This window comes from Olea europaea, chromosome 11 (genome assembly GCF_002742605.1).
Source record: "Olea europaea var. sylvestris chromosome 11, O_europaea_v1, whole genome shotgun sequence".
In the NCBI taxonomy this organism is placed as follows: Eukaryota; Viridiplantae; Streptophyta; class Magnoliopsida; order Lamiales; family Oleaceae; genus Olea; species Olea europaea.
In genome coordinates, this window is record NC_036247.1 from 10,583,281 (window position 1) to 10,606,351 (window position 23,071).

General features: G+C 33.9%; 2 protein-coding genes across 2 annotated transcripts; both read right to left on the reverse strand.

Annotated features, from left to right (window-relative positions):
• Window positions 1-2,523: 2,523 nt before the first annotated feature.
• Window positions 2,524-3,276, reverse strand: LOC111404448. Its single transcript, XM_023033255.1, has one exon. The coding sequence runs from the start codon at window positions 3,274-3,276 to the stop codon at window positions 2,524-2,526; it is 753 nt and encodes a 250-aa protein (XP_022889023.1).
• Window positions 3,277-3,730: 454 nt separating this feature from the next.
• Window positions 3,731-4,807, reverse strand: LOC111404886 (protein RICE SALT SENSITIVE 3-like). Its single transcript, XM_023033616.1, has 5 exons — window positions 4,605-4,807; window positions 4,414-4,464; window positions 4,148-4,315; window positions 3,930-4,035; window positions 3,731-3,804 (listed from the first exon to the last, which is right to left on the reverse strand). Exons 1-5 carry the CDS (start codon window positions 4,739-4,741, stop codon window positions 3,736-3,738), a joined length of 531 nt encoding a protein of 176 aa, XP_022889384.1. The 5' UTR covers window positions 4,742-4,807; the 3' UTR covers window positions 3,731-3,735.
• Between the last annotated feature and the right edge of the window lie 18,264 nt (window positions 4,808-23,071).

A 23,071-nucleotide genomic window follows, 5' to 3' on the forward strand; every position in this document is an offset into this window, starting at 1 on the left:
GGTAGATGAGTGAACCAATTAACTTTCGGTAGAGTGTAGCATCTACTTTTTCAACATCATCATTGACTTGGAATTTTTCATTCGGCCCCATTGGAGTAGAGACTGGCTTGCACTGGTTCATGCTGAATTTTTCTAGAAGATCATCAATATACTTCTCTTGAGATAAAAAAAATTCTTCCCGGGCTTTGTTTGACTTGGATGCCAAGAAAGTATTTCATTTGACCCAAGTCACTCATCTCAAAGTCTCTCATCATCTTTTTCTTGAATTCTTCCACCATGCTTTTACTTGTACCAAAGTATAGAAGATCATCCACATAAAGACATACTACAAGAAAGTCTCTTCCAAGATTATTGACATATAGAGATGATTCACTCGTGCTTCGATTGAATCCATTTTGGATGAAATAGCTATTGATTTTGCTATTCCATGCTCGCGGCGCTTGCTTTAAACCATAAAGTGCCTTGTATAAACGATAGACTTTTCCTTCTTGTCCTTTGATTTCAAATCCTTCGGGTTGCTCGACATAAACTTCTTCTTGAATTTCACCATTTAAGAATGCCGATTTTACATCAAGTTGATAAACACATACCTCCAATTGAGCTGCCAGTGCCAAAACAGTACGAATTGTCTCCATTCTTGCAACCGGAGCATATGTTTCAGTGTAATCAATTTCGGGCTGTTGAGAATACCCTTTTGCAACAAGACGTGCTTTGTGCTTTTGGATCGACCCATCTTCATTGTATTTTATTTTATAGACCCACTTGAGTCCAATGATTTTCTTCCCTTCTGGCAAGGCAACAAGCTTCCAAGTTTTGTTTTTCTCGATTGTGGACATTTCTTCATTCATGGCTTTTGTCCAACATACTTCTTTTGAGGCTTCTTCAAATGATTGTGGTTCACTAGAGAACAACCCAAGTTCACATGACTCATATATGTCTTGTAGTGAACGTGTCTTTCTTGGAGGGCTTTCTGGATCAGATTCTTCCTCACTTCTTGGAGTAGGGTTTGGATTATGCTCTAAATTTCCAACTTGTGACGGACCTGCTTGAAATGTTAATGGATCAACAAAATGGTATGGTGTCTGGTCCACAACTTCTTTCCCTTTCCAATCCCAAGATGCAGCTTCATCAAAAACAACGTCTCGTGAAACTGTAATTTTGTTTGTAGTTGGATCTAATAACCGATATCCTTTAGATTCATCACTATATCCAACAAAGACAAGTTTTTGAGAAGGGATAAGAGCATAAGCAATGCTGCCAAATATTTTGAAGTGATCAACCATTGGCTTCTTTTTGTTCCAAGCTTCGTATGGAGTTTTATTCCGTACAGCCTTTGTTGGAGACCGATTGAGAATGTATACTGCCGTATTTACAGCTTCTGCCCAATACAGATTTGGAAGTCCTTTGCCCTTTAGCATGCTTCTTGCCATTTCAACAATTGTGCGATTTTTTCTTTCGGCCACGCCGTTTTGTTGCGGAGTTCGACTCACAGTTAATTGTCTTTTGATGCCATTTTTTCTGCAGTATTCCATGAAAGGATTATAGAGATATTCACCTCCACGATCGATCCTTAAAGTTTTTATCAAAAAACCACTTTGCCTTTCTGCTTGAGCTTTGAATTGAAGAAATGTGGAATATGCCTCAGATTTTTGACTGAGGAAGAAAATCCATATCATTCTTGTGAAGTCATCAACAAAGAGAATAAAATATCTCTTGTTTCCAAAAGTGGGAGTTTGAATTGGCCCACAAATATTCGAGTGCACAAGCTCAAGTGGTGCTTTCGTTCTCCATGAAGTTTTTGGAAACGACAACTTGTGCAATTTCCCATAGATGCATCCTTCGCACATTTTGTCTATGTGTTGGATGTTAGGAAGTCCCGTCACCATGTTTTTCATTTGGAGTAAACGAAGGCCTCTTTCATGAAGATGACCATATCGTAAATGCCACAAATACGTCAACTCTTCGTCTCTTGCCTTGAGTGCACAATTCTCATTTAGTGGCATCATAAGAGGAAATGTCTTATTCTTCATTTCAATATTTGCCACACAAATATTTTTCTTTTTGTCAAAAACTTTACATGCACCATTATCAAAGTGGACAGAGAAGTCACTTTGAATAAGTTGTCCAACACTTAGGAGATTATGAGAAAGATTGGGAACATTAAGAACATCTGTGATGAGTTTCTTGTTACCTTCTTTAATTTGGACAGCAATGGTGCCTTTTCCTATCGCATCTCTATATGTTCCATCGCCAAGAATTACTTGTGAAGTAATATTTGGATTAAGGTCCACAAAGATGTCGCGATTCCCCGTCATGTGATTGCTACAACCGCTATCCAAATACCAAGGGCTTTGAGCTCCATTTTCATAATTTTGAGAATAAAACAGAATTTCCTGTTCATTCTCTTGAGAAAAGTTTGCTGCACTTTTTCTTTCTGTCATCTCTTTATTTTGAAACCAACAATCCCTTTGAGAATGATTGGGGATCTTGCACCTTTTGCATCTAAAGTAGCACTCCTTTGATTCATGATTCATTTTTTTTGCAAATTATGCAAGTTGGATTGTTACCACCAGAAATTTGTGTTTGCTTGCCTTTCCATTTGCTTTGCTTGTCACCCTTCTTCCAATAGCTATCTTTTTGTTTTGTTTGATTTGAGCTTCTGTTGTGTTCTCCATAGTTGTTCGATCCTCCTTTTGATGTTTGCTTTGATTGGAAAGCTTGTTCGGTAGTAGATTGGTTACTCGAACGATTGATCCTTTGCTCATGGGCAAGAAGTGACCCGGTTAACTCATAAATGGTCATTTTGGACAAGTCTTTCGATTCTTCAATTGCGGCTGCACCATGGTCAAACTTTGGAGGAAGGCATCTTAACATTTTCTCCACGACTCTTTTATCTGTAATTGTGTCACCACAACTTTTGATTTGATTTACTGTCTCGGCTACTCGTGAAGAAAAAACACGAACCGATTCTCGTTCTTCTATTTGGAGATTATCAAAGTCTCTCCATAAGGATTGAAGTTTCAAGGCGATCGTTTTCTCCGTTCCTTGAAATTCTTGCATCAATATTTCCCAAGCATCTTTGGCTTTTTTAACACCAAAGATACAAGGGAAAATTGATTTTCCGACTCCTTGTTGAATATAGCGGAGAGCCATTGCATCTTTTCTTTTAAATTCTTTTTGAAATTTTTCGTAATCTTCATTGTCTTCGGATGGTTCTTCGTACTCCTCATCGTCAATGACATCCCAAAGATCTAAGGAGATGAAGAAAGTTTGCATTTGGATGCTCCAGTGTTCATAATGCTCGCCTTCGAAGATTGAGACTTGACTGGAAGAATATGTAAACAACGAAACTGTTTGTATGAAAGCCATGAAAAAATGCAATCACAAGTTATGGCTCTGATACCAAATTTGTTAGTGCGGAAACGAAGTGTTGAAGAAAAACTTGAATTTTTATTGATAGTTTTTGAGTTGCTACAGCACACTCAATAATGTTTTTTTTTTTCTTTTTAATGAGACTACAAGAATGACCTCTATTTATAAGACCACATGGATAACTCTAGAGACATGGGAATATAAATGGATACCTAATAATTCATGAATTTGTATCATGTATTTTCCTGATACATTTTATTCAAGTGTATCATGTATTTTCTTGATACATTTTCTTCAAGTGCATGTAACCTTATTTATTTCCTAAGATTACAAATTAATGCCACATTTAACACAAGCATGTTATCAGACGATGTTTCTTTGATGTAATACCTTTATACCAGACTGAAACTGAGCTTCCCAAGTCCTGGGATACTGTTGATTAATCAAATAAGTGAATATTAATAATTAAGAAAACGAGCAATATATAAAATGAATATATTCTTATTTCTTACAACATGAAATCATGGACTAATGAATTGAATTGACTAATTTCTTACAGAATCAGCAGAGTTATGCCATGCAGATAAGAAGTTAATTTCTTGATCATTTGGTTCTTTATAGATCCATTTATGGCTATGATCTGCTGCCACTTTTCCAATTAAACTTCATAAAAATAAAAAAATAAAAAAAAGGATCAGCTTGTTTGTATCATTGCTACTGAATTCATCCAATAAAAATGGTAAATATAAGAAGGATTTTCTTGATTTCTCCTTACCCTTCACCATAATTGTAGATTTCATGGGACATCTTGAAGAACAGCTCAGGCTGCAGTCCCTGATAGTGTTGATACTCGTAAACCGAGGAGCCGGCAGGACATTCACTAGGATTAATCTCAGATGTTGAAGCAGCAAAATTGCAGAAACCATCTTCCCAGACCAATATCCTGAACATTACATCTTCGGCATAAATAATTCAACAAAAAATAAGCGAATTTGCATAATTTAGTACTCATATAAAGACCCATGTATATATATAAAATACCAGTTCCTCCTGTTGCCTCTCGATCTGTCATATCCTCCTTGGCCATCCCACCTAGAAAATATAGAAAAAAAGAAGATGAATTGTTTACAGATTGCATTGGATCTAACTGGCTTTTTCGAAGATTTAAATGGAAACTTTTCGATATTTCATAATATGCAAGAATTTGATGAAAATTGAGCAGTATTTTTTACTTTGGAGGGGGGTAATTTCTTGGTAAAATCCTCCAAAAAACTGCATAAACCCATTGTGAATTTTCATGAATGCATAAGTTCCTTAGAGTGTGTTGAAGAAGATGATTAACAGCTAAAGGATTGAATTGTTCTTCCATTTTTTAGCCCTTTTTTCCTTCACACTGAATTGATTTTAGTCCCTCTGACTAACATCTCTTTACTCCCTTTATAAAATGACCAATCCCTTTCATACATGTTCTATGTCCTACTTCGTTTGAAAATGTGAATCTTAAAATTTATTGCACCGGTCATTTGATATTACATTAACACTTATAATTCCACCTTTCATACATGCTCTCTCCCAAATTCAGTATTTAATAACCTACACACACACACACATGTGAGTGTGTGAATTTGAACTTCGTTTTAGCATTGTCCTAAATGAACCTTATGTAATCACGCTTATTTCCTTATTCAACAAAAAGAATACATGAAACAATTAGGTATTTTTCTTTCTCCTTGTATATGTTAGGGGTGCTAAGATTAGCTTGTTACACCTTAAAAATCCCGCACAAGTTTGTTTGATAATGGAAGTTTAGGGGGCAAAACAAACGATGGCCTTTTGACACTCAAGTTCACACCTTTACAATTTCGTGAGATATTTACAAGGATATATTTACATACTAAAATCGTCTTATTACTCAACTGATGTAGATAGAATTAGGGTTTCGATAGATTGATGAGCGCTTCATTCAAACTTAAAAGATAACGTATATACCCCAAATTATTAGTAATGCTTGCAGTATACGTACCATATCAATTTTCATCTATGCTAAACTTTAATATATTGCCAAAACTAGTCAATCTCAATATAGGGTTCACTACATTTCACAGTTCACAAATGCGTTATCTATGATATATAGTATTTACTATATAAATGGGACGAGCAATAGAATAGAAAATTCATATGATTTTTCCTATCTCACTGGTATGTAGTTTCCTTTCTTGACCAAAGAATGCCCTTTATCATCTAATGTGCGCTTGATACATACAAACTATCCACTAGTAATTAACAATTCTTCTTCTTATCAAATTTCGAATCACACCATTAAAAAAATCTTGGCTTTAACACCCCCTTACGAATAAAATGGATTTTATTTCTTAGATTAAATGTTAGATACATGTACAATTCAACCACTATACTTAGTATTTTTTTATATTAAACGAAATGAATGTAATCGTAGTGCAGACTTCCGACTATAGGCACAAAAGAAACTAATCAATCTTGTTCGTAGACAAGAATGACAATATCAAAGTTTAAAAAAAAAATAATAATAAAAAAAAATAACCACCCTTGAAATGACCTAAACATGGGATCAAATTATTCACCCCTCATTTGGTATGGATTAAAATTCTATTTTTAATTTAAATCGAAGTCAACAATTAATTTTGACCACATATTTCATGAAATTTTTAATTTTTTGACCATATATTTTATCAACTTTTATCAAAATTTACTAAAAATCTAATTATAATCCCATCAAACAAGGGCTCAATTGCAATTCCAAAAAGGGTCTGGTAATGAAAAGTAAAAATGCTAGTGCATAAATACAGTCTCTTCTGAGTTTGTACTTTATATATACTGTTCATAATTAATCAGCTCAATGACTGACGTATGATGGGTACAAATTTGTGACAGTAGTTAAAAGGACTAGTTGAATTCTCAAGTGCACTTTTATCAGTCCATGGTAAGTTTCTATTTTTTGCTACGATAAATACTGCTTCCTAATAGGATATGCAGTTGGAAATACATTACATCAGCAGAAAGTGATGCTTAATATCAATGACTTTTACTTTTCTATCTGTCAATTGAGTCACAGAGTGACGGTCAGACATAAATGCATGATGATAAAAAAAGCTAGACTTTGATGTCATGTTTTCTACGATGGACCATGCAGTATTAAACAATATTGAAAAATTTGCATCGTAAAGTCATCTTCAATTTTCAATACTACAAGCCGTGATAGTATGTTTGATACACTGATCTCGACAAGATATACTGCAGATTCAAGTTAAATGTACTATACATGTGTTGAATGCTTTGATTTCTACCCTCCTATTGCACAAGGAGATTTGATAGGACATAACAGTATTTGACCGTTCATTAACAAGAAACTGTACTGTTGTAAGATTTGAAAATTATGCAGCTGTTTACGATAATTTTAGGAATAGGATTTTTTTTTTTTTTTTTGAGAATGTGTGGTTAAAATGAAAGAAAAAATTTCAATTTACGTGTAATATTATTTTATGAAAGATTGTGTGATTGAAAATAAGAGAAAAAAATTATAATTTGAAATAATGGGGACCAAACGAGGGCTAAAAGCGAACATATATATTATTCAGAGTCTTTAGATACATGGTACATACTTACATACATAGATATATGTATGTATACGTGTGTGTATTATGTGTCGTGCATGAATGCACTACTCCTTAGGCAATGAAAAATAGAAAAGTTGGGGACAAATTATGAGACAGTAATGTAAGCAAATGAAGTATGCGTTGGAAAATTTTGATCCTAATAAAGGAATGGAGAAAAGAAATCAAAGAAACGAGAAATGTCGAAAATTGACTTAAATGCGTAATCCCTGTCTTGCAATTAAATTTGTCCCCTCTATGATTGTTTATTATGTTTAAAAGGACTCACGACAAATGATTTGTAGGATTTAACAAGACTTAGAAGCAGAAAGACACAACCATTTGTATTTTCTCCTTAAAACTTGAAGATCACTCAAAGGGCCGAATACGTAAAGAAACTTTTTGTAAGACTCTATCAATGGAATGATTTCAAGTGTTGGTAGTGTAATAGTTGTTTAGATTCTCAATCGTACATCACCAAAATTCGTCAACAGTTTATGCATAGATGGATTTTTCATGAAAATGGGCAAAAAACTAACTAGAAATTTCAAACTCAACAGTCAAAAAATTGGTCTAGGCGATCGCCCAAGCCAAAGTTTTGGCCTCAGGTTATTGAAAGCGACTCCTTTTTTCTTCTTGTTTTGTTTTCAATATTTTTATACTTAATCTACATACCTATATGGATGTATTATCACTCCAATATATTCATTATTATAAATTGAACACTAAATTACAATAATTCTTTAGTTGTTCAACTATATAATGATACCTCTATTCAAAGAAGCAACATTTATGCATATGGATTAGATATCTTTTAATTTGAATCTAATCATAAAGTAATTTTCACTAAGCATGATCGAAATTAAAGATAGCATGATATCTTTAAATGAGTTATTCCTTATGATAATATGGGTGAAAACACACGCACAAATGCCATATTTTCACAAGTTCATTAAACTCGTTTAGCGCTAATATGGCCTTGTGCTCATCCTATTCATTGGACTTTTAAGAGAGAAACTCCAACTCTTTATTAAGGCGACACCACCTTGAAGTTCATCTAGGTAAAGTTTTTCCAGTGTCTTATTACTTTTAAAGATACTTGAACTTAATGCTGAACTCCATTAAGAACTTCAAAGCCCAAACCTCCTTTAAGTAACAATCAACTTCATATAATTAGGATAGGGTGAATTTATAATGTTGAAACTATCCACTTATCTAATGACTTGTCGTTATTACCATTTGAATACGTGGATTACTGTTTCGGTAACGATGGTAGGGTTACTGTCATTGACTTTAATTAATTTTCTTACATAGTCATGTTTTAGATTCATATGTCTAGACTTCTCACTGTATACCTCATCGTATGCCTTTGTTAATGTGGTTTGACTATCATATATGATCCCAAAGGTATCTCATATAGTATATTTTTAAGCCACGCAGTTTCTTTCCTAGTATCTGATAATTGCATGAATTTAGATTCCATGTCTGAATGTGTTATGCATGTTTCTTTCTTAGACTTTCAAGAAATTGCCTATCCTCCAAGAGTAAATATTCAACACGAAGTAGATTTACTTTCACTAGTACTAGATATCTAACTAGCATAAGTAAATTCTTCTAATATAGCTGGGAACTTAAGAACTCTCCCAATAGCCTTTCAACGTTCTTTACTCGGGTTACTAGTAAACTTACTAAGTTTACTAATCGCAAATGCTATGTTCTGTCTTATCCATTGAAATGCATACATTAGACTCCATATAGCACTTGCATATTCCAATTAAACTATTGCTCTTACATCATTCATTATAAGCTTAGAACTTGGATCAAGAGGGGTACTTTATACTATTTTATATTCAAATATTTGAACTTATTTGTCGCATTTTCTATGTAACGTGATTGATTCAAATAGTAACCCCCACTATTCTTAATGACTTTGATATCTAATATAGAATCTATTTGTCCAAGATCTTTCATCTTAAATGTGGAAAGATATTGATATAGGACAATCTTATTGTAAATAGGATAAAAGTTAGATAACTATAATAAGATATCTAGATGTAAGTTTATCTTTTTATTCTTATTTTTAGTTTAAAATAGGATTTTTAATTTCTTTTAAATTAGAATTTTATTAGTTTCCTAGTATTAGGAGAAGTAGGGAATAATTTTGCCTATAAATATAGAGGCATTATATACTTTTATAATAGCAATAAATTATTATTCAATATATACATGATGTAATTGTTAAACTATCATTTTATTTATTACATAATTCTTATTATAAGATTTTCATAATGATTCCGCACCAGATATCCCTTTGTTTCTTTTATTTCATCTATGTGATTACTCAAAATTAACATATCATCAACGTGTATGCAAATAAATATAATAGATTTATCACATACTTTTAATACAAACACTTATCTACACTATTATGTATAAACCCAAATGAAATATTTGCTAAGTCAAAATTTTCGTGTCACTTCTTAGGTGCTTGTTTAAAATCATATAATGATTTTACTAGCTTGCATACCTTGTTTTCATTTATGCGTATAACAAACCCCTTCATGTTATTCCATATAAACCTCTTGATTGAGATTCTCATATAAGAATGTCGTTTTGATATTTATTTGATGAACATGCAAGTCATATATGGACGCTAATGCGAATAATATCCTAATTGATGTTATGCTAACTATTGGTACATATGCATCGAAATATTCTATTCCTTCCTTATGTTTATAACTTTTAGCTACTAATCTAGCTTTAAATGTATTGAGAGAACCATTTAATTACATTTTCTTCTAAACACCAATTTACAACGAAGGGATTTAGACCCGGGTGGTAAATCGACAAGCTCTCACTCATTGTTTGACTTAATTGAATAGATCTCATCTCTAATTGTATCTTTTCAAAAGATATTATCACGAGAAGTAATAGCTTCACTATAGGTCTTAAGATTAGTTTTCAAATGCAAAACAAAATGTATTGTTCTTATAACATTATTCTCATTTTTCTCTACTAAGTAAATTAAAATCAGTTGAGAATTCATTTCATCCGATTCCAAAGTTTTCTCTATTGGAGTTCTTTTGCTTATTCGAGATTTAGATTCATTAATATCTTTAAAAGATATTCCATCTTGTGTTCCAGTAGGGCTCGAAATCTCTTTGTGAATTTCCCTTAATTCATTTTTCAAAAATAGCGAATTCTCAAAGAGCTCCACGTTATTTGATTCAATTATCACATTGGTTTCTAAATTCATTAATCAATATGGTTTGCTTTCATTTTTATAAATTTTAAACATAACAAATGCTTCATATTTATGTTTCATAAAATAAATATAAGTATAACTAAAGTAATCATCAATAAAAGTAATGAAATATCTATTTCCACCTCTAATTAAAATACCATTTAGTTCACGCATATCCGAATGAATATTTTCTAAAATATGAAAAGTCCTATTTACAATTTAATAAGGCTTTTTAACAATTTTAAATTTTACACATGTTTTACATTTATATGTATTTTTACATCATATGAAATCATGTCACAATTTAAATATCATTTTCATGGTACTAGCACCTACGTGACCTATCTTGCATGCCATAATGTAATAGAATCAACCAAATAAACAAAATCAACTTTATTATTAATAATATTGTCAATAGTACACAATTCGACCATTCCTTCATTTGAATAGCCATTTCCAATAAATTTCTCATATTAAGTTTTTTCGGACTCATAAACATTTTTAATGCTTGATTTTCCCAAGAGATTTCCATTGAACACTTTTTTTTTAAAAAAAAATTAAAGGAGGATGGTACCTTCGAAATTTTATTAATTTGCCCTTACTTGTAACGAAGGATACCGTGGTTACATATGAAAATAATTAAAGTAGTAAATGGAGAAGACTACTTCCCTTACAATAAAAGTAAATGTTAAAGAACAAATGTGAAGCAATAAAAGTGGAAGTACTACTTCCTTTACAATAAGATCTAATACAATTAAAGAAAAAAACAAGAATAAACTAAAATTAAAATTAAAATTCATATTCTAATGATGGGCAATCCATGTCTATCTATCTTGTTTGAATCTTTCCCAAACAAGCTCTTTATCTTCAAGATCGTATTCACGGAAAATAGCAAAAAAGTGAAACTCTAAAAAAAAAAAAAAAAACACTGTCATAAAGGTATTTGTCTAAATTTAGTGCTATTTGTGGAATTCTCCAAATTTTTAACCACAAAGATGAGGCTACAAGGCCTGGCCTAATTCCGTTACACCATATAAACCTAGTAACTAAAACCCTAATCAGTTCCTCCTTCACATTTTCGTCTCGTTCAGTCGAGACACAAGAACAATGAGTAAACCGTTTATCTCTTCCTCTCTTACAGTAAATCACTGATCAATACATATATTACGTGTATTCACTTTGTATGAAGATTATTTGATTGGTTGCAATAAATTCACAGGGGCATAATTGTGAGTCTTCTATGGTTTATATATTTTACACTGAAAAAATATGCAAAACAATTATAGATTTCTATCTATTTTCCTCTGTGGTGTATTCGTCTTGTTGCATTGAATTTTCGGTAATTATGGGATTTTGTAATTTCTTCTATCCAGCTTGCCAAAAAATTGATGAACATAATTTCCTATAGGTATTGATGACTTTTATGAGTATGAAATAGAATGTGTAAAATCTAGTTTAGTAATGTTAATTTTCTTTTATATGTCCCCAATATACTCCAATTTTGCCTTGGTGATTTTTGATTGTTAACTTCTATCGCTACAGATCTCAAATTTTCAGAAAGTTTCTGAATTGCAGCTGCAAGACTAGTAAAATGCATTGTATATATCTGGGAACATCAGCTAAGTCATTATTATAGTGTAAAAATTAGTTTTCAATTATTTGTCATATTTAATCTTACTCGTTTATCAAGTTAAGAATTAATTATGACAGCATTGGAATCTATATTGTAGAGATCAGTCATATTCTTAGTGTAGTTGTTTTCCTTAAGTCACGTAAGAGATGGTGTGCCCTTGTTTACATAAGCCATTTAGTTAAGTTCTTGCAAATAATAGAGAGAAAAGAAAGGTTAGACTTCCCCAGCCTACAAGAAATGCTACTGTTAAGGTTAAGTTTAGAATTGAAAGCATGTTTGGAAATCATTTATAAATGGTTTTATTTATAATATATAGAAATGATTTGTGGTTTCATTTATAAATTGAAACCATGTTTGGGAAGCATTCCTAAATAATGCTGCCCTTTATCTCATTTTTCTTCCATTTTGTTTATAAGCCATTTGTGTCATTTACTGGGTATGGTTTGAAATGGGGCTTAAATGATTTCTTATGAGTGAAGTCGGTTGGCTCTGCCGGTGTATGGTTCTTACTGTTCTTATTTTCTTGTTTGGTTAAATGATTAATTCTTTGTTTGGTTAAGGGGATTTAATCAATATTTTTCTTTTCAGATCTTGGCATTGAAATGGGACTTGTGTATTTCTTGGATGCAGTGACTTATGAAAGGATATGCCTTTTTAATTTCAGTCATGATGAAGTAATTATGATGTTATTCTACAATAAAAATAATGATTCACTCATCACCTTTTCACTTTATGCTTTAGATAATTTTAGTTCCTTGATATGTAGTACCACAAGAATTGAGTATGGGTTTTGCATCATTTAAATGATTTCAATTCATTTTTGCACCATTTTTCTTATGCATGTCGCATACTATTTCAGATGCCTACGAAGGGGCAAACCAAATGCTGGTTTTCCTCTCTTTGAGACAGAATCGTCAAAATGGCCAGGTTTTGTTGAGTTTGATGATGCAAATGGGAAGGTTTTTACTTACTCTGCACAAGATAGGTAAATCTTAAAAACTTACAATGTGTTGTCACAAGAGTGCTGTAGTTTGTTGATATATGTATGTTTTCTTTTGGTGTCAGCATATACAATGTGTTTGACTCAAAAAATTATACAATGCTGTACTCCATCTTGGATAAAAATGTTCAAGAGATTAAGATCAGGTAAATTTGATATTAATGTTAATCCATACATTTACTGGCTCCAAATTATACATCTGGTATAATAGACATTTTAAATGCTTTCAAATGGTAGTTTAAGTATGATTTACGATAGGTAAATCTTAAAAATCCACATAGTAATTCATTACTTGTGTTCAAGCTAGTGCAATGCTATGACGTAAAGCTTTTCTTTCAGCTCATAGTGCAAGCTCAAGGTCCAGAACTTTATCAAGAAGCCTGTCCTCTACACTCCTGAACTTATATCTTGATTTAACTATTGAAAATGTTACTTGTGTCATCATTTTTGATGTAGTACCAGCTTAGTAGTTGTGTATTTACTTGGTCAGGAGAATTTTAATGTTCAATATGGCATTTAATTATGTCAATTGCAGCTAATCAAGGGAAGGTGTTTTACAACTTACTTGAGATGCTTTAAACTTTACTTATAGGTTGAAATATAGTCTTCCTGAAAAAACTAACGATTTGCTACAGTTTTTGTGTTTAAATTTAATTTTCCAGAGATTGTTATCGTTCACATTAAGGTTAGCTCCCAAGGTTGGATTTCATGTTGTTACTCTAATTAACTATGTTGTCAGGTCAAGAGGGTAACGTTCATGCAAGATACCGTGTTCATCCTTCTCTAAATGCTCATACAGATGTCATAAAAAAAAAAAAGTCGAAGCACATGTCACTTGCTATTCATCCAAACTGCAGCAAATGGAAGCCCATCTCCTCATGGGCAAGGACAACACTCCAATGAATTACACATTCATGTCTCAACACCCTTTATTGCTCAATCTGATGTAAATAGGTTCACAACTCATTCTAGGTTGAAGTTAGAATTTATTTTTTTGTGGTAAAATATTAGACATTTGGGGTTATGTATTGACTATTAGTACTTGTTATATGTGCAATACAATCTTATTTCTGTAGCGAAAGGTTTCTTGTTAATTTTAATTTTTCCTGATTCTTAAAATAGCTAATTTCAACTGTCTTTGTGAATATTGAAAATTGAAACAATAGACAAAATATTAGCTCCACAAATAATATTGGCTATTAAAAGATTAATGTTCACCAACCAAAGATTGGTTGAAATGAGTGTAAATTAACCAATTTTAAAATATTATCAACTGCAAAATTGGTTTCCTTTACCGACCATGGTTTGGTCGCTAGTTGCATTACATTACCTTGAACCTTTTACCGACCACGGTTTGGTCGCTGTGCGATATATATAGTGACCACAATTACTTGGTCGCTGGAGGTCTTGTATTAGCGACCAACACTTTTCACCTTGAACAACCACCACGATTGAATCTTTTAGCGACCAAACCAGTGGTCGCTGTAAGTATTTTCACCTTTAATAGCCACCACGATTGAACCTTTCAGCAACCAATTATTGGTCGCTGTAAGGTATATATGCAGCGACCACACTTTATTGGTTGCTGAAGAGCTTCACCGACAGTCTATTATCGACCAGTCAACGACCACAAATATTTGGTTGCTAGAGTCCTTTAGCGACCAAAAAAAGACCTTCAGCGACTAACGTAACGACTAACATTTTTGGTCACTAGACCCAATTTTTTTTTGTAGTGTAATATCAACATTTCCTGTTTCAATTACTTTGGAGTGACCTTCTCTTGCTCTCTATTTGATTCATGATATGATACATGTATAGTTGCACATGTATCATACCACCAATCGAGAACTTTTTCCTTAATAGCATTTATTTCGCTCAAGGTAGCAATAGTCTTAATCAATGGAGTTCACTTTGCCCTCTTTATTGTTTTGTTATCTGTGTCGATAATACTTTACAAAATGTTCGGGATTTTTCACATACAAAACAATATCTCTTGGGCTTCTTTTTAAACTTGTTAAAGTTTTTACAAGGTTTCCTCTTGTTTGATTTGTTGGATGGCTAGGTCTTTTCCACGACATTGGCCTTTGGAGTGTCTTCATAAGAGTTTTCACTTTTATATCTTACTCTCGATTCTTTTTCAATTCAAAGATGTCTCTAAACTTGTTCCAATGAGTAAACTTCCAAACTATGAATAATCTTCTTTTGATATCCTTGCCAAGTTCTCAAGAGTTTAGCAATAATTACTCCCAATTAGAAAGATTATGGAAGTTCAATCTTGACCGCCTTGAGTTTGTTGACGAGTAGCTATAATTTATGCACTTGGGGGAGAACATGAATGTTTTCAATAAATTTAAAATCGAAATACCTCAATATCAAGAATTTCTTTGCACCTTCTTCTTCGACTTTGTATTTGTTCTCTAATACATCTCAAATATCTTTTGTCGATGATATATTGGTATAGAGATCCTATGGATGTATTATCATTCCGATATACTCATCATTATAAATTTAATACCAAATTGCAATAGGAAGTGATGTTGGATTTTGTACTTATCATGAAATTTCAAAAAAATTTGGTTTCGATAATTCGTTATGATGATGTAACTAAACCCCAAAAGCAAAAAGGGATCAAAAAATTTGTAAATTTTAAAGAATACTAAAAATAGAACTTAGGAAGTTCGAAATCTTTTCTAATTCTATCAATTCATTGTTGATGTTGTAGTTAACCAATGAGTTCGTCGATTCTATTCTTAGCTTTCATTGTGCCGGAGCCACGTGCCCTGACACACATTTATACTATAAACTGAAGTTTGAGGTGCGGGATGGAAGGTTGGCAGAAAAAGGCATTGGTCCCTTTCGTCCATTAAACAACTGGAATCTCTGCCCTCCCCATTCTTTCCAATGTTCTTTTGTTTCATACGCCAATTAAATTAATTTTTAAGGTTCTAATATATTAATTACGCCTAAAATTTCGAGCTTACCCTATGTTTGAATCCCATTTTATCAAAAATTCATTTTTTTTAAAACTCATTTTCAACCACACATTCTCCAATAAAATAATATTACACGTAAATCAAATTTTTTTTCTTCATTTTTAACTACATGTAATCCAAAAATCACCATTCAAAAATGTATTTTTCCTCTCAAAATAGAACTCAAACAAGGGCTTAGATTTCATCTACACATTATATTTGTTATAGTTTGGTATACTCGATCTATCCATCTTTTGCACCCATCTTAAATGAGTCTTATTATTGTTAGCATGTGATTGGCTAAATTATAGGTAATTTGTATGGAAAGGAGTATATCTTCCTGTATGAGAGAGAGATATTATAGGAGAAATGATTGATATACCTTGATGTATTCCTTTGATATAGGATATGTGTTATGTAATCTACCTCTATAAAGGCTTTCTTCAGGAAGAAATAAAACACACCAAAAAACCTTAAACCTCAACATGGTATCAGAGCGTATCCCAAACTTCTTTTATAAACCCTAAGCCGCCACTATAGGCTAACCGAATTCCTCATTCAGAATTGGTCCTGAAACAAGGGACCAACCATGGATGACAGAAATACTGATATTGTCACTATGAACCAAACTCCCAACCCAATTGAATTACCCAATCTCAACAGCTTACCATTTGGTTTTAGATTGAACGATACAAACTTCAAAATCTGGTCACGAATGATTGAAGTTCATGCTGCAGGATTAAATAAACTTGGCTATTTGAATGGACAGACCCCAAAAGTAGATGAGAAAGATCCTGGTTACTCAAAGTGGTGCACTGAGGATGCAATTGTGCGAGGATGGTTGTTGAAAACCATGGAACCAAATCTCCTTGGCTTGTTTATTGATCTTCCAACAGCCAAGGAAATCTAGGATAGTATCACCCAAACTTTCTATGATGGGGCTGATGAATCCCAATATTATGAACTACGCTGCAAGGCCACGAGGACAAAGCATAATGGACGTCCAGTCAACATTTATTATGCTGAACTCAACAGTGTTTCGCAAGAAATCGATAAGCAACACCCAATTCAAATGGTATGCGCCACAGATCTCTGAACTAGACAAGAAGAAACTCAGAAAGATCGGATGTATGACTTTCTTGCAGGATTAGATGAGGTGTCTGATTCTGTCCGAAGTGATCTTCTCCGAATGAAACCTGTCCCAGGTATTGAAGAATGCTTCAATACTATTCGACGAGAGGCTCAACGTCAAGTCACCATGCTTGGAAAAAGGGATACTGGTGAAGGTTCGTCCATGGCAATGGTCTCCAAAACCACCTCGTCTAACTATCGCACTCTTCGAGCTGTTGAGGATGCAGAAAAAGATGAGTTGCATTGCAGTCATTGCAATGGTACTCGCCAAACCAAAGATACTTGTTTTGAAATTCATGGCTATCCTGACTGGTTTCTAGAAAAACGAAAGCAAAATAAAGCACGAAACAATAAGCGTCCAGGCCAAGCAAAGGTAGCAAATTCAATGGATACTGTCCCTGGAATGGCTGCTATGGCAACAGGTCAAAATGACCATACTGAACCGGGTGAATTACTCTCTTTAGTCAACCACATGTCCTTGAATGACTCTACCACTACCTCAGGTAACACTGGCATGGTTTTTTGTGCATCTGTGGCTCATGATACAAGCTGGATCATTGACTCGGGTGCCACAGACCATATGACTTACGACAAAACTCTATTTCAACACATGACTTATCCCTCCAAGAATAGCGTCATGACAGCCAATGGAGAGCCTCTTCCAGTAATTGGAGCAGGATCTATAGCCCTTAACCCCACTCTTTCACTACATAATTGCTTACTTGTTCCTGTACTATCAAATCATTTATTATCAGTTAGTCAGATTACGGAACAGTTAGATTGTGTTGTATTAATGTTTCCCACTTTTTGCCTACTTCAGGATATCCAAACTCAGGCGATTATTGGGCGTGGTACTAAGAGGAGGGGGCTATACTATGTAGATGATGTTGCTTCAGGTCATGTTCATCAAGTTCAGAGCCAGACTCATAATAATTTAAAGAATATCTGGTTGTGGCATCATCGACTTGGACACGCCTCCTTTGGTTATTTAAAAAAAATTATTCCCATCTTTATTTGGTGATGTTTCAGAATCTTCTCTTAAGTGTAATATTTGCATTTTGGCTAAGAGCCATTGTGCTTCATACACTTCAAGTATTAATAAAAGAATAGCTCCATTTGAATTGATCCACTCTGATGTTTGGGGACCTGCACCAATTACTACTCAATCTGGAATTCGGTGGTTTATTACCTTTGTAGACGATTGCACCAGAATGACTTGGCTATATACTATGCGATACAAGAGTGATGTGCGGAATATATTCCCAATTTTTTATCAAATGGTTCGCACCCAGTACTCCCTTTCAATTAAAGTCATTCGATCAGACAATGGTGGAGAATACCTTAACTCTGAACTCTCCATTTTTTTTTCAAAACAATGGTATTCTCCATGAGACTACCTGCCCACGTACTCCACAACAAAATGGTGTTGCAGAGCGTAAAAACAGGCATATACTTGAAACCACTAGAGCTCTTCTTATTGGTGCTAGTGTTCCTCAAAATTATTGGGCTGATGCTGTAACCTATGCAGTTTATCTCATGAACCGGATGCCATCACGAGTCCTCTCGTTTCGCACTCCCCTACACGTATTTACTCAACATGTTCAGACTCCATCCTTGCTACACTTAGATCCACGTGTATTTGGATGTGTAGCATATGTTCACCTACAAAAAGATCAACGCACCAAATTGGATCCTTGTGCAGTGCGCTGTGTGTTTCTCGGTGTCCATCCTCATCAAAAGGGATACAGATGTTATCATCCTTCGACTCACCACATGTATGTTAGCATGGATGTTACCTTCTTCGAAACAGAATATTTTTTCCATACAGATCACTCCACCTCTAGTCCTCGGGGGGAGCCGCAATGTGAGGCTTACAACTGGATTGATCTTCCACAAAACATCGAGTTATCTTGTTCAGAAGGAGCTCAAAACCAAGACCCAGATACAGCCTGAAGCCCGATATGGTACATAACTCTGAACATATTTCTGTTGAATCTAGTGAACAACAAGATGACCATGATGAAGCAGTCCCTTCCTCTCCTCAAGTACACGTCCAAGGCCAAATGGATATTCCTGAGGTAAATACACCTGAAAGAGTTTTTTCCCTTCCTTTATTATCTGCTCCATCTTATTCTTTGCCTCCCAGACAAAACCGTGGAAAACCACCTGATAGGTACTCTCCGGATGGAAAAGTGAGATATGCAATCACACAGTATGTCTCTACACATAGGTTGTCACCAAAACACCAAGCATTTGTAAATGAGATGGAGAATATAAAAATACCTACAAAGGTTGAGGAAGCTCTAAAAAATCCAAAATGGGCAGAGGCAATGCAAGTTGAAATGGATGCACTACAAAAAAATGGCACATGGAATGTTGTGTCACTTCCTTCAAAAAAAAATCCAGTGGGTTGTAAATGGATATTCACCCTCAAGCACAAAGCAGATGGGACAATTGATCGGTACAAGGCGAGGTTAGTAGCAAAGGGATATACTCAGTCATTCGGCATTGACTATCAAGAAACTTTTGCTCCAGTTGCCAAAATGAACACCATCAGAGTCTTATTATCCTTGGCAGCGAATTTTAATTGGCCTTTGAAACAATTTGATGTAAAGAACGCATTCCTTCATGGAGATTTGGAAGAGGAAGTGTATATGCATCTCCCACCTGGATTCAATACTCCACATTCTAGTGGAAAAGTTTGCAGATTGCGGAAAGCATTGCATGGCTTGAAACAATCGCCAAGGGCATGGTTTGGGAGGTTCACAGATGCTATGAAAAAAATTGGCTATCACCAAGGCGACTCAGATCACACTCTATTTATCAAACGTAAGAATGGTAGAGTTACATTGCTCATTATCTATGTAGACGATATGATCGTAACTGGTGATGACACAGATGAAATGAAAAGGCTACAAGAATGCTTGTCTTCTGAATTTGAAATGAAAGATTTAGGAGGACTGAAATATTTTTTGGGGATTGAAGTTGCAAGGTCCAAGGATGGTATATATTTGTCACAACGAAAGTATATACTAGATCTCTTATCCGAAACCGGTATGCTGGAATGTAAACCAACAGAGACTCCTATTGTTCAGAATCATCGCCTTTCCATTTACCCAGAACAAGTACCAACCAACGAGGAAAGATACTAATGATTGGTAGGAAGATTAATTTACTTGTCCCACACACGTCCAGACATTGCCTATGCCATTAGTGTGGTAAGTCAGTTTATGCATGCTCCAAGTGAAGATCATATGGCTGCTGTAATGAGAATTTTGAGTTACCTAAAGGGAGCTCCAGGGAAAGGACTGACATTCAAGAGACATGGACATATGAAAGTGAAAGGATTTACCGATGCGGATTGGGCTGGAAACATCACTGACCGAAGGTCCACCTCTGGCTACTTTACATTTGTTGCTGGAAATCTTGTCACATGGAGAAGTAAAAAACAAAATGTAACAGCAAGATCTTCAGCAGAAGCAGAATATAGAGGCATGGTTCTTGGGATATGTGAACTTTTATGGCTTAGGATCTTGCTTATTGAAATAGGTTTCAAGCCAAAGGAACCTATGCTATTATACTGTGACAACCAAGCAGCTCGGGAAATAGCTAATAATCCGATACAACATGATCGAACTAAACACATTGAGGTAGATCGACACTTCATCAAAGAGAAGCTGAATCTAAAGTTGGTGGACATTCCTTTCATTCGATCAAGTGAGCAGCTAGCAGACATTCTAACTCATGCAGTTTCTACTGAAATTCTTCATAAATCTCTGGACAAGTTAGGCTTAGAAGACATCTATGCGCCAACTTGAGAGGGAGTGTTAGCATGTGATTGGCTAAATTATAGGTAATTTGTATGGAGAGGAGTATATCTTCCTATATGAGAGAGATATCTACCTTGATGTATTCCTTTGATATAGGATCTGTGTTATGTAATCTGCCTATATAAAGGCTTTCTCCAGGAAGAAATAAAACACACCAAAAAACCTTAAACCTCAATAATTATAAGATCTCTTCGTATGAAATAGTGAATTATTGACTCACGCCTGAAAAATATTTATGTTGTCTCTATTAATGTTTACCTTCAGGGAGACAAATCTTCTTCCCTATTTCCTCTAGCATAGATTCATGTATATAATACTAATTAATCAATAATTGCATAACGTGTATAATCGATTCTTGGGACTCTTCATTATTTTAAATGACTTGGTAAGTTTGATGACAAGCTTTTTGCCCTTCAAAAAAAAATTATTACGATTTAGAATGTCCCCTCGGATAAGATTAATATGCAAAAGCATAAGTTTGGGCGTAACTTGTAGCTAATGCTCTTATTTTACGGCATATGTAAGTGATTTTGTCTAAAGTAAATTGTGTACTAGTTCCGTGCATCATTAGCTATATTAGATGGTGATCATATCTGGTATGATTGTATTCCTTAATCCATCTAGGCAGCAGTTTGTGTCTTCACGACGATATGATTCAATGATATGTTTAATTTAAAATTTTTTTTTATAGAAAATAAGTTGGTTCAACGTTGATTATAATCATTCTCTATTGTTATTCTTCTAAGAACAGTCTAGCTAATTAAATTAGGGAAATTTATCAAAATGTCACTTTTTTTGAAAATGCACAAAAATTTTTGATGTGCACACGATTTGTACAAAAATATTACTTTTTTGTTGTCAAATTTCTAAATTATCCTTAATTTGACATTTTTTGGAGCATTTAATGCTCATTCATGATTGTTTTTCAAAACAATTAATGTTGTGATTTGATTGTTTAATTTGTATATTATAATCATTGAATATATGAATATTATATTGTAAAATACGAATTTAGTTAATAAAAAATGAATATAAAATCCTTCAAAACCCTAGTTAACATTAAAAAATAAATTTCTTGTCAAACAAACCCTTATTTCATTCATCTTCTTCATCCGTTTTCTTCTTTCTCAAAAAGATATTACTTTATCCATCTTCTTCATCTTTCTTAAAAGGTCAGTTATTACTAATTGTTTATATTTCTATATAATAGTTTACTTTTTTTTAGAATGTTAAAAACAACATGATAATCACTACTATTAATCACGATGGTCTTTTTTTTTTTAATATTTTTGAAGGAAAAACATACCAAAAATATTTTGAAAAATGTGAAGTTTTTCATATTTAATGAAGCATTCAGTCATTTATTTCTGGAAATAGGTTGTGATGTTGTAGTTGTTGTAGTTGAAAAATGATTATAAGTATTAATGCTACTAAACACATTTCAAGCTTCTCGGCAATTCCGACGCTTGAATTGTCGAACTCGACATTTTGCAACTGTCGAGATCGACATTTGAACTGTCATACCCAATATTTATAAACTATCGGGATAGATAACTAAACTGTCGAATTGGACAATTGAAAATTCTTGACACCCTTAATTTGACCTTGTAGTATTGCATAGATTTATATATTGGAACGTGTCATTTCCATGCTATTATATACTCGACATTTTGATTGCGCATAATTCTTATCATTGCAATCCCAACATTTTAGGAATAAACAATAATTTAAGATTCATCGTGTCGCACGGGAGAAAATTTGTTCACATGAATGACGAATGGAAGTGGATTAGGGACAAAAACACTTCCATTTTAGTGCTAAGCAGTATTACACTACTGGGGCTATTGTTACAGTTGAACGAGAAACTTGGTGTTTTCGATCCGCGCACAAAAATGAAATTGAAGTTCAAAGTTTCGAACATGAATATACCGCCGATCGAAATACTTGAAGATGAAGACGTAAATTGGTACATATTAGTTCATAAGGAAACTGCCCTCTGCATTACGACTTTGAAAACCGGCCTGCCAAGTGTTGAAATGGAGAGGGATACAAATTACAGCCAACAATTGTTCACCGCAGCGAAAGATCACCAAACCGTACAGGATGACGAGCTCAATCATCAGCACAGTGTCCCAAACAATAATACAGCGGATACTCCAATTTTGATGTTGGGCCTGCACCATTAGATGAGATGTTCGACGATCCCTTACATGGTATATATACTGGAAATATGGCTGACGATGACGAAAAACTATTATCA